The sequence below is a fragment of the Schistocerca serialis genome, chromosome 9, assembly GCF_023864345.2.
Source record: "Schistocerca serialis cubense isolate TAMUIC-IGC-003099 chromosome 9, iqSchSeri2.2, whole genome shotgun sequence".
In the NCBI taxonomy this organism is placed as follows: domain Eukaryota; kingdom Metazoa; phylum Arthropoda; class Insecta; order Orthoptera; family Acrididae; genus Schistocerca; species Schistocerca serialis.
This window is the reverse complement of record NC_064646.1, coordinates 532,991,626-533,004,968: the sequence shown is the minus strand read 5'-3', so window position 1 is coordinate 533,004,968 and position 13,343 is coordinate 532,991,626. Positions and strand designations below refer to the sequence as shown.

General features: G+C 41.4%; 1 protein-coding gene across 1 annotated transcript in view; it reads right to left on the bottom strand.

Annotated features, from left to right (window-relative positions):
- Positions 1 to 1,031: 1,031 nt before the first annotated feature.
- Positions 1,032 to 13,343, bottom strand: part of LOC126418889 (molybdenum cofactor biosynthesis protein 1-like) — a 330,883-nt gene continuing 318,571 nt past the window's right edge. Inside the window, exon 5 of the mRNA XM_050085895.1 lies at positions 1,032 to 1,096. Coding sequence (XP_049941852.1) covers positions 1,070 to 1,096 — 27 coding nt within the window. The 3' untranslated portion in view covers positions 1,032 to 1,069. The remainder of the gene's footprint in view (positions 1,097 to 13,343) is intronic.

Genomic DNA, 13,343 nt, shown 5'->3' with positions numbered 1-13,343 from the left:
TGCACGCAAACTGAAACTTGTCAAGTGTCAATCTAGCTAGCCAAAAGTGTAGCTGCATGAGAGTTTACTGTACTTGTTCTCAGATGGCAGTCACAGACGTGAACAGGTTACAATGTACTCAGTACACTACACAGTGATGCTCCCTTGTAGTGGTCTGATGTAGTCAACTGGAACATTGATGATGAGTATGCCCTTACTTTCCAACATCAGGCCACTGTCAGATCCAAATACTCCAAAAATACAGATGTTGCAAGGTTTAACCAGGCGACCAAATGGACATCCACAATGAGGTTTCTTTCAAAATCTCATCAGATAATGCTGTCTCACACCAATATGCAGCACCTTCATATCCTCCAGAGTGATGATTCAACATCTGATGCTATTCGCATCCCTTATATACCACATGATGCTTGCTAAACAGAAATAAAAACAAAGAACACTAATGAATAATGAAGGAAAAGACAGACTGTTACTTACCATAAAGAAGATACCTTAGGTTGCAGATGGGCAGAATTAAAAGACACTTACATAAAGCTTTCAGCCACAGCCTTCACCAGTAAGTAGTAATCTGTCTTTTCCAACATTGTTGATATTCCTACTGGAGTTTCCATTGTTTCAAGGACACTGATGCTTTTCTGTGAGTGTTTCCTTTATGATGTTTTCTGCATTTTAGCTTTTTTTTAAAAAAAAGAAAAAAAAAAAGAAAGAAAGAAAGAAAGAAAAAGATTTGTTGCTGGAAAACTTCTGAAGTCCAATAAAGGAGTTACAACAGCCATATATGGTTATCTGGTGGACCTTGCAGAACCAAATTCTAGGGCTGAAATATACTGTTGTCCAATGGGCATTAATCAGAATGAATACTAAATAAAAATTAAATCCAAGTTTACACAAAAAACACAGGTTCTATCACTGTTGTTTTTCGTTCTATTTTGCTCTTATGTTTGCTATGACTTGTTAAGCAGAAATTTTCTTTCTATCTATAGAGTTACATTTGCTGTAATGTATCTTACCTGCATGTTGTTTCTTCTTTCTTCTCACTGCTGCCCCAATCATGGCAAGCAAGTCATCCTCACTGCATTTGCTTGGTATTGCATCTCTGAAACAACAGTTAAAACACCCGTTAAACAGTACCAGGCAATTACCACACAGTGAAATGTTGGTACACTAAAAAGGAAGAAAAACTTTGCAGAAATCTTCAACAGTAATCTTGTAGTCTGCAGTAGGCAACAGCAGGATAACAAACCCACTGGACAAGAATGGGAAAGTCATGATAGAAGTTACTTTTATTTTTATAAATAAACAGGTATCTTACACAAATGCTCAAGAGTATACATAGGATCTCGGGCTGAAGAGGTGGAGCAGAAACTGACATTAGTTTTGTTGAAGAGGGAGTACTGGAACACAGCACAATTTCTTGCAAAATGAAGCCAAATTTATTGATAAACTCTTAATTAATTGCCAAGCTCACTAATGTGACCATTTTACAACAGGTACTTACTGCTTGGAGTATATGTGACTTTTCAGGCTTGCCTGATAGATCTGTTGCAAAAACACTTTGGGTTCCCCACCAGATAACATTATGCAAGTCCCTCCCTCAATATTTCAGTGACACAACGTTTTGGCATCTTCAGGTGGTGGTGATTTCCACCATCACTGCTGCAAGATGGAACTGGCAATTTCCACATGACAGCTTTGAAATTTATCATGTGGATGACTATGACCATCATATTTAGAATTCAGAGGATTTCATAGAATACCTGAAGATGCTTAAACTAGAACTTTCAGATCTTTTAGTTAGCTCAAATGTTATATCATTACTTACAAAAGTATCCTGCAGCCCTCATTAGAGGTTATTAACAGCAAGTTTGAGAAAGAAATTGTGGTGCTGTTTAAACATGTGCATACCTCATCCTATTTCTTATGTAACACCAACTACTTTAATCAAGTGGACAGTGTTCCCATGGGAGATCCTCTATTTCCCGTAGTAAATATCCAACATTCCTCCTTCTAGCAGAATGCTGAAGATACATTTGTGGTGTGGCCCACATAATGCAGACACTACCTATGTCCCTGCAGCATTTGCACTCGCTCCATCTGAATATTCAGTTCACTGTGGAAGTACAAAAAGATAGCAGCTTACCATTCCTGGATGTCACGGTTAGAAGAAAAGCTGACAGAACACTGGGGCATAGTCTCTACTGCAAACTGATACACGCAGAGTTATATTTGCGGTCCAAAAGTTGCCATCACCCTGCACAATGTGGTAGTGTCTTACACTCCCTGGCACATAGAGCACATGTGATCTCAGATACCGACAGTCTGCCTGGTGAACTGTAACACCTAAGAACAGTGTTCCAGCAGAATGTTTATTTTTGTTAACAGATTTGCAATGTGTTCTGAGCAAAGCAAGTTCAGTGTAGGGATGTAAATGAAGATACTTAGACAAGCACTGCAAATGGCTTTCTTGCCATATTTCAGTGGCATGTTTTCAAAAATGGAAAGAATCGCTAAGAGAAACAGAATCAAGTGTGTTTTTCATCTACCAGCAAAACTAAGGAATTGTTTGTGTTCAGTTAAAGACAATCTTGACCATAGAAAACATAGATCATATATAAGATCTGATGCCATTATGGGAAATCTTATACAGGGCAGACACCTCACATTGTGCAAGAACACTGTGTTCAACAGCGCTGACAAAAATGCCACCCAGTAAATTAGTGGTAGCAGAGCACTGCCTGAATACAGGGCACCACACGTTTCCCAAGAGTACTGAAATTTTATCCTCAGCACCATCACTCTAGGATTGTGTTTTTAAGAATGAGGCATGTAGCCATACGGTGGGCAATCTTACCAACAGGAATATGGAATTTTGACTAAGCACTGCCCAGAATCCAGCACTGACTGCCATGAAATTAAAGCAGTAGAAACCAGATCCTCTGATGTATGACCTGATGCAGCACTTTGCAGAGAGTTAATTCAGCTTTTAACCACACGAGTGTCCAGAAGTGCAGTCATTGCCAAAACACATAAGCAGACGGCTACTATGAATGGCATTTCCATACAACTGGGAGTGCCTGTCCACACATTCGTACTCCTGCTTCTAGCCCGACAAATTTCAATTCTGCTGTGCGAATATCACCAGTTACATCTTGCAGCAGTGATGACAGGACCCACCACTACCTGAAGATGACGAACAGTTGTGTTGGTGAAATATTGTGAGGCTTGCACAAAGTTATTCAGTGGCAAATCTGAGAAGATTTGTATACATTATTTTTCTGTGATGCAGGCATTGTGCAGCAAAATGTGATATCTTTCTGCATTTGCCTTTTTGTACATTTCAAAATACCCCAAAAATTGGTGAGAAACACTGAACATATGACGTAACCAGATGACATACCACACAGCATGTGCAGCAGTCGGGGTTGAGTGTAAAGGAATGATTGAGCAGTGCAATACTTTCATTTGAGCAAACAGAGCAAATTTCGAAAACATTTTGTAAATATGATCTGTTGTAAATGTAGATGTTACAAAATTATTGTCCCTGCTGTAATCAAGCAAAAGCAGTTCTGATTTTGTGTTTTTTGCTTCTGTCACTTTTCTTTTTGTTTACAGACATTAGTTAGTAAAGAAAACAAAGGTCATTTAATGGCGATGATGCTATTCTGAAGTTTACACTCATCTACTTGTTATGCAATATGGTAGTTTTCATTGTACTGTACTTTGCAAGAAATCAAGGAAACTGCAAGACCGGTAAATGAAATAACAAACTTCAATATAAATATATAATTGTTTAACACAATGAAAAAAATACTGCCTGCCAGATGCAAGACTCAAATCCTGAACGCCATCACTAAAGTCGCACACATGTGTCCGTAGCCACAATGATATGAATACTTGACTTGGGTTGGGATGATCAAGTGTGACAGACCAAGAGGCTCAACCACTGCAAGCATGGAAAGGTACATCGTCTGGTGACATTTGTCATTCGCTTTTGACACATTTCCCAACATTTGTATCGTATCCAACATTTGTGATCCCATGTGTCTTGTATTAAATTACTTGTCTCAGGGTCATCTACAGTGCTTTGGAGGTTTTTAAATGTTAATACGCATCACCCTGTGTGTGTGTGTGTGTGTGTGTGTGTGTGTGTGTGTGTGTGTGTGTGTGTGTGTGTGTGTGTGTGTGTGTGTGTGTGTTATATATATGAAACAAATACTAACAAAGAGATAGAGGGCCTGGCCAGTACTTACCTCAGCTCAGTACAGCCGATAGATACACAAAACAGAACAGAAAATTGACGTATCCTAGCTTTTGGAACTTCGTTCCTTCATCAGGGAGGAGAGAGGAGAAAAAAGGGGAAGATGGGAAAGTGGATTCAGTTATTCACAACCCAGCTTATGAAGCAACAGGGGAAAGGTAAACAGGGAGGGTAGCAAAGATGGAGGCATGGATGTCAGAGGGAAGCCAAAGATATTCTACTGTAATTACTGTGCCAGCTTCAAACCAAGGAGGATGAATACAGAAGTAAAGAGGTACATATTATAAAGATAAACGCAACTATGTAGGATGAAAAGATGCGTGAATGGCTAAAGAGGAAAGGGAAAGAGGAGAAGACTAAAGAGTAAATGAGAGTGAGATTGGTTAACATAGGTTCAGTCCAGGGGGATGGCGGGATGAAAGGATGTGTTGGAGTGCAAGTTCCCATCTCCACAGTTCTGAGGTACTGGTGTTGGGTGGGAGAAGCCAAATGGCACATATGGTGTAGCAGGTTCCTAGGTCCCTAGAATTATGCTGGAGGGCATGCTCCGCTACTGGGTATTGGACATCTCCTAGGTGGACAGTTCGTCTGTGCCCATTCATGCGCTCAGCCAGTTTAGTTGTCGTCATACCAATGTAAAAGGCTGTGCAGTGCAGGCATGTCAGCTGATAAATGACGTGTTGTCTCACATGTGGCCCTGCCTTGAGTTGTGTATGTTATACCAGTAGCGGGGCTGGAGTAGTTGGTTGTGGGGGGATGCATGGGGCAGGTTTTGCATCGGGGTCGGTTACAGGGGTAGGAACCGCTGGGTAGAGAAGGTGGTCTGGGAATATTGTAGGGTTTGTCAAGGATGTTACGGAGGTTAGGGGGTCGGCAAAAGGCAACTCTGGGTGGTGTGGGGAGAATATTGTCAAGGGATGATCTCACTTCAGGGCTTGACTTGAGAAATTCATATCTGTGGCGGAGTAATTAGTTGATGTATTCGAGGCCAGGATAATATTGTGTGACAAGGGGGATGCTTCTGTGTGGTCTGGGGGTAGTAACATTGTTGTTGGGTGGGGAGGAATGTATTGCTTGGGAGATCTGTTTGTGGACAATGTCTGCAGGATAGTTGTGGGAGAGGAAAGCACTGATATATAATACAATACAGGGAAACATTCCAAATGGGAAAAATATATCTAAAAACAAAGATGATGTAACTTACCAAACGAAAGTGTTGGTATGTTGATAGACACACAAACAAACACACACACAAAATTCAAGCTTTCGCAACCCACAGTTGCTTCATCAGGAAAGAGGGAAGGAGAGGGAAATACGAAAGGATGTGGGTTTTAAGGGAGAGGGTAAGGAGTCATTCCAACCCTGGGAGTGGAAAGACTTACCTTAGGGGGGAAAAGGACAGGTATACACTCGCACACACACACACACACATATATCCATCTGCACATATACAGACACAAGCAGAGTATATGTGCGGATGGATATGTGTGTGTGTGTGTGTGTGTGTGTGTGTGTGTGTGTGTGTGTGTGTATGTGTGTGTGGCATACTGATCTGAACTATGCAGCCTTCAAATGGAAGTTTTTTGATCACTCCTTATTTTGCACCCTGCCACCTTGGCAATATGTACCGCAAATCATCAGACAGACGACCTTCCTGCATGCTTCGTGCATCCCCTGGTGCTGTTCCGAACCAATGCTAATCTTTGTAACTGTGACGAGCAGTGTGCAGATTGCATCTTTGTATCCCACAAAGAGGTGACAGTTCCCAGTGGCATGAATGGTTACTGTTTATTGACTGTCACTGAGTTGGTGAGTCATTTGCTACATTGTGGCCCACCTGTTCGCTGCTAAAGCCATGGTAGTCAGTGGTAACCCCTGTCAATGATATCCTGTTGCCCATAGCAGTTCACTCTGCTGATTGTGGTAGTGTTTTCCTTGAATAAATCTGCTCACGGTACACCTTTGACACTGTAGTACCAGAAAGCCCAATGACTAACACCCTTATAGAATAAGTGTCTCGAGACAGGGTTACCCACGATATGGCAGTGATAAAATCACCCTGTGATCAACTGTCACACTGCAGCTGTAAGCTGCACCTCCTTTTTCAGAATACTCAGGTTTATTAATTTGAAGTAAATCAGATCTTTTGAGGGAAGATTTAACAAAAAGAGCACATCCAGGAAAGGATGAAACCATGTCTAATTAACTGGAACACAAAATTAATAATTAGTGGTGACAAAGATCCTCTGCAATAAAAAATAATGTCCACTTACTTCATGTATTAGTCTTCAAGTGACAGAATATATGTAACTGCGTCCGTCTTATTTACACTGATTAAACAATGGAAATTCCAGGTAGGAATATCAACAGTGCAGGGAAAGATAGATCACTATTTACCGTAAAGAAAACAAAGTTGCACACAGGCACAACACACAAGCAAGCACTCTGCGCGCGCACGCACGCACGCACACACACACAGAGAAAAAAAAAACTGCCAAGTCCAGCAGCTAGGGGCAAGCTGCTGGAGTTGGCAGTCATATGTGTGTGACGTGTGCTTGCCTGTGGGTATGAATTTGTGTGTTTCTCTGTATGTCTTTTGCTGATGAAGGCTGTGGCCGAAAGCTTTGTGTAAGTGCCTTTTTAATTGTGCCTGTCTACAATGTAACATGTCTCCTTTACAGTAAGCAGCAATCTATGTTTTCCTATATTTTTCATTTAGACAGGTGTAATTAACAAATCAGAGTCTTTTTATTCCAGAGAAGTGACAGTTTGTTCATGACAGTTCAGCACAAATCTGATTTTTTATATACAGCAAGGCTACCTATAAATTATTCTGTGTGCCAGTGTTCATGCTGACTATAGGGATTCACACTGATCGCGTGTAATTTGACATCTGGTCCTGTAAACTTACTTCTGCTCAACGTGAAAAATTCTCCAATCCACATTTTGTAATTAACCTTAACATATCAAATAATGCACCCTTCAATATAACTGCTTATTGTCGACTTCCCATCACTCTATTCCCAATGTCAACCCATCTGACCTCTACTTCTAATCCAAAACCCTTGGTTGACTCAATGTTTGCTATTGCAAGCTATTGCTATTGCAACACAAAAGTGCCAGAGGCACCAGTAATGATATATAATTAAAAATACTAGAAAGTAAGGATCACCGGTTCGTACATGATAAGACAACCACTACAAGTGTCTAAGACACTGCGCTCTCACACAACAAGTACGAAGTCTGAATACATTCCATTTACAATACACTAAACTGTTTCATTCACGGTGCAATATACATACTCTCTCCCCAATAAACAGAATAGTTACAACTCAATTGTTCACAAGTGTATATTATGACTCTTGCCACAGCTATGCAGTCAGTATGCCACAGGCGTGCCATAGAAAAGGATCAGGTTCAATTCCTTGTAGAGCCGGGAAATTCTGCTCGGTGGACGGACTGGAATAGGGTACACTCTGCTTGTAGTTCCAGCTGAGGAGCTACTCAAGTGAGAAGTAGTGTCTTCAACTTCTGGAAGTTGATAACAGCCTGGAGAGTTGTATACTGACCCCCTAACTCTCCATAGATATATATTAGAGGACATCTCTCGAAGAGCATTGCGTGGTCTTCTGGGCCCAATGCAGAGTTCCTTTATCAATGTATATTGTATATCACCACTTGTACACACTCATCAGCACAGTACCATATTGTCTCTTCACGTGGCAAATTTTTATTCCCTTGTTTCCAGATCAAGATTTTTCCGCTTCCTCTTCTTCTTCTTTTTTTTTTTTTTTTTTTTTTTAACTATCATTACTTGTACCACACATATTGCACACGGTTTATGCTCACTCCTTCAATGATACTTCCCATCCTCCTCTAGTGTGTGAGTTGTCCCTGCTTTCCTGAGTGTTTGTTGGTATAAACACCCTTGTTTCAAAAGAGAGTGACAGCTTAGATACAGTCTTGTCAACATTTTGTATTTTTATTTAGCAATTATTGTTTGAGCCTTATAGGCAAATGTCACAAGATATTGTCAACCACTGCATTCACTAGATTGGAATGGGGTTCATGGTAACTTATCAATTCATTTTTTAAGTTGCTGTTACCTTTTTCATCCTATCTTGGACTAGCTTTTCCATACTCCCACTCTATTTTACGTAGTCAAACAGTTATCTGCCCTTGCAAACTTGCTCCTTTACTACCAAGTTAACTAATACTGGGCAGCCTAACAGAAGTTCCAATATCAAGTCTCTCACCACAATTCACCTACACACACTTTTCACTCACTGATTTTCTTTTTTCAATGTCATAAGTATTTTGCTTTCACAGACTGCTGTGCTTTGAACATAAAATTGTAGGAACATCTGCCTCACATGTCATTTTTTTTTTATTAAAGAATATGTTCCTTGCTTATTCCTATTTGCTTCTGATACATTTCCATTCTCACTTTTATTTTGTTTTGATCCATTTCTTTTTTCTTTGATAGACAAGTCAAACAACAATGGCAATATGTTGCAGCCCCCTGTGTTTTGCCCTACTTACTATGAACTTACTTTTCTTAGCTTCCAATTTTATTAGTCATTTGGTTTTTAAGATACTTAAATTAATCGTTTGACCCTGTATTTTTATATCTTATTTCACCTTCGGTTGATAAAGGATTTCTGGTATGCTCACAAAGAGAGAACTGATTCTTCCCACCCCTCACCCCCCTTACCTTGTCCTGAAGCAAACTTATCACCAAGTATCTTGCAGTTTTTTTCCTATTATTAATCTCTTAGTCTAGTCATCAATTTAAAAGTGTCAGTTGTTGGTCCCTTTGTCTAATAATTTGTACATTTATACACATGAAGTTCCAATTTTTATTTGGAACATATGGACTCTGATAATCATGAATCACAGTTCAAATGGCTCTGGGCACTATGGGACGTAACATCTGAGACAAGGCAGGATTCAAACCTGCGACCGTAGCAGTCGCGCAGTTCTGGACTGAAGCGCCTAGAACCGCTCGGCAACGGTGGCTGGCGAATCATAGTTACCATCACATGGACAGAAATACTGTGTTAACTTTATTACAACATAGGGACATAGCTAAAAATGTCTTTACATAATTTCCAGTTCTGGTTACTTTCCTTTAATTTAATCTCACAAATAGGTTAGTGTAACATGATGTTGACAGAGGCAAATTATATATACTCACAAATTATTTAGCTAGAGGTATCTGGTTTGTATGTCTGGGAGGGAGGAGGGTGCAAGCTGAAAACTTCAATAAAAGATTACTCATTTCATACCTCCTGGATTTAACTGCAGTTTGCTCCAGAATTAATTCCCATATGTTGTAGCACTTTCACGCTACCAATGTTGCCATCATTAAAAGCAATAACAGCATGACTGACCCCCACTTTAGTGTCTTCATTACAAGAAAAACATTTTTTGGTCTACATCTACATCTACATCCATACTCCTCAAGCCACCTGATGGTGTAGGGTAGCTTGAGTACCTCTATTGGTTCTCCCTTCTATTCCAGTCTCGTATTGTTCGTGGAAAGAAGGATTGTCGGTATGCCTATGTGCGGGCTCTAATCTCTCTCATTATACCCTCATGGTCTCTTTGCGTGATATACGTAGGAGGGAGCAATATACTGCTTGACTCCTCGGTGAAGGTATGTTCTCGAAACTTCAACAAAAGCCCGTACCGAGCTACTGATCGTCCCTCCTGCAGAGTCTTCCACTGGAGTTTATCTAACATCTCTGTAACTCTTTTGCTATTACTAAATGATCCTATAACGAAGCATGCTGCTCTCTGTTGGATCTTCTCTATCTTTTCTATCAACCCTATCTGGTATGGATCCCACACTGCTGAGCAGTATTCAAACAGCGGGCGAACAAGTGTACTGTAACCTAATTCCTTTGTTTTCGGATTGCATTTCCTTAGGATTCTTCCAATGAATCTCAGTCTGGCATCTGATTTACCGACGATCAACTTTATATGATCATTCCATTTTAAATCACTCCTAATGCATACTCCCAGATAATTTGTGGAATTAACTGCTTCCAGTTGCTGACCTGCTATATTGTAGCTAAATGATATGGGATCTTTCTTTCTATGTATTCGCAGCACATTACACTTGTCTACATTGAGATTCAATTGCCATTCCCTGCACCATGCATCAATTCGCTGCAGATCATCCTGCATTTCAGTACAATTTTCCATTGTTGCAACCTCTCGATATACCACAGCATCATCCGCAAAAAGCCTCAGTGAACTTCCGATGTCATTCACAAGGTCATTTATGTATATTGTGAATAGCAACGCTCCTACGACACTCCCCTGCAGCACACCTGAAATCACTCTTACTTCGGAAGACTTCTCTCCATTGAGAATGACATGCTACGTTCTGTTATCTAGCAACTCTTCAATCCAATCACATAATTGGTCTGATAGTCCATATGCTCTTACTTTGTTCATTTAACGATTGCGGGGAACTGTATCGAACGCCTTGTGGAAGTCAAGAAACACAGCATCTACCTGGGAACCCGTGTCTATGGCCCTCTGAGTCTCGTGGACGAATAGCGCGAGCTGGGTTTCACACGATCGTCTTTTTCAAAACCCATGCTGATTCCTACAGAGTAGATTTATAGTTTACAGAAAAGTCATAATATTCGAACATAATACATGTTCTAAAATTCTACAACTGATCGACGTTAGAGATATAGGCCTGTAGTTCTGCACATCTGTTCAACGTCCCTTCTTGAAAACGGGGATGACCTGTGCCCTTTTCCAATTCTTTGGAACGCTACGCTCTTGTAGAGACCTACGGTACACTGCTGCAAGAAGGGGGACAAGATCCTTCGCATACTCTGTGTAAAACTGAACTGGTATCCCATCAGGTCCAGCGGCCTTTCCTCTTTTGAGTGATTTTAATTGTTTCTCTATCCCTCTGTCATCTATTTCAATATCTACCATTTTGTCATCTGTGCGACAATCTAGAGAAGGAACTACAGTGCAGTCTTCCTCTGTGAAACAGCTTTGGAAAAAGACATTTAGTATTTCGGCCTTTAGTCCATCATCCTCTGTTTCAGTACCTTTTTGGTCACAGAGTGTCTGGACATTTTGTTTTGATCCACCTACCGCTTTGACATAAGAGCAAAATTTCTTAGGATTTTCTGCCAAGTCAGTACATAGAACTTTACTTTCGAATTCATTTAACGCCTCTCGCATGGCCCTCCTCACATTACATTTCGCTTCGTGTAATTTTTGTTTGTCTGCAAGGTGTTGGCTATGTTTATGTTTGCTGTGAAGTTCCCTTTGCCTCCACAGCAGTTTTCTAACTCGGTTGTTGTACCACGCTGGCTCTTTTCCATCTCTTACGATCTTGCTTGGCACATACTCATCTAATGCATATTGTACGATGGTTTTGAACTTTGTCCACTGATCCTTAACACTATCTGTACTTAAAACAAACCTTTTGCGTTGAGCCATCAGGTACTCTGAAATCAGATTCTTGTCACTTTTGCTAACCAGAAAAATTTTCGTACCTTTTTTAATATTTCTATTTACGGCTGAAATCATCGATGCACTAACCGCTTTATGATCGCTGATTCCCTGTTCTGCGTTAACTGTTTCAAATAGTTCGGGTCTGTTTGTCACTAGAAGTTCTAATATGTTATCGCCACGAGTCGGTCCTCTGTTTAACTGCTCAAGGTAGTTTTCAGATAAAGCTCTTAAAAAATTTCACTGGATTCTTTGTCCCTGCCACCCGTTATTAAAGTTTGAGTCTCCCAGTCTATATCCGGCAAATTAAAATCTCCACCCAGAACTATAACATGTTGGGCAAATCTACTCGAAATATTTTCCAAATTATCCTTCAGGTGCTCAGCCACAACAGCTGCTGAGCCAGGGGGCCTATAGACACATCCAATTACCATGTCTGAGCCTGCTTTAACCGTGACCTTCACCCAAATTATTTCACATTTCGGATCTCTGTCAATTTCCTTCGATACTATTGCACTTCTTATCACTTTAAACATGCCTCCCCCTTCACTGTCTAGCCTGTCTCTGTGGTATACATTCCAATCTGAGTTTAGAATTTATTACTGTTTACATCGGGTTTCAGCCAACTTTTCGTCCCTAGTACTATGTGGGCATTGTGACCGTTTATTAATGAGAGCAGTTCTGGGACCTTTCTATAGACGCTCCTGCAGTTTACTATTAGCACTTTAATATTGTTATTCTCTGTTGCATTTTGTCTACTCCTACCTTGCCGCATCTCAGGAGGTGTCTTGTCGGGCCTAGGGAGGGAATTCTCTAACCTAAAAAACCCACATGTGCATTCCACACATACTCCGCTACACTTGTAGCCACTTCCTGCATGTAGTACACGCATGACCTATTCAGGGGGACCCTACATTTCTCCACCCGATAGCGGAGGTCGAGAAATTTGCACCCCAGATCTCCGCAGAATCGTCTGAGTCCCTGGTTTAAGCCTTCCACTTGGCTCCAAACCAGAGGACCACTATCGGTTCTCGGAACGATACTACAAATAGCTAGCTCAGATTCCACCACACGAGGCTTTCCGCCTTCACCAACTCCGCTAACCGCCTGTACGAACTGAGGATGACCTCTGAACCCATATGGCAGGAGTCATTGGTGCCGACATGAGCAACAATTTGCAGTCGGGTGCACCCAGTGCTCTCTATCACTGCCGGCACGGCCTCCTCCACATCTCAGATGAGATTCCCGGCAAGCAGACAGAGTGAACACTGACCTTCTTCCCCGACCTTTCTGCTATTTCCCTAAGGGGCTCCATCACCCGCCTAACGTTGGAGCTCCCAATAACTAATAAACCCCTCCCCCCATGTGCCTGCTCGGACCTTGCTGAAGGAGTGGCCACATGTCCACTCACAGGCAGAACGGGCGATGCCACACAGCCAGCCTCCACACTGACCCTCCGCCTCGTGCGCCGCGAATGCCGCTGAACCCGCCACTCCCCTTGGGAAGAGGGTGGCCCAACCGCGCCCAGTACCCGCAAAGATGTGTCGACAGCAGGGTCAGTGGGTGAAGCATGTAACACCTGGGGTGTACCAGA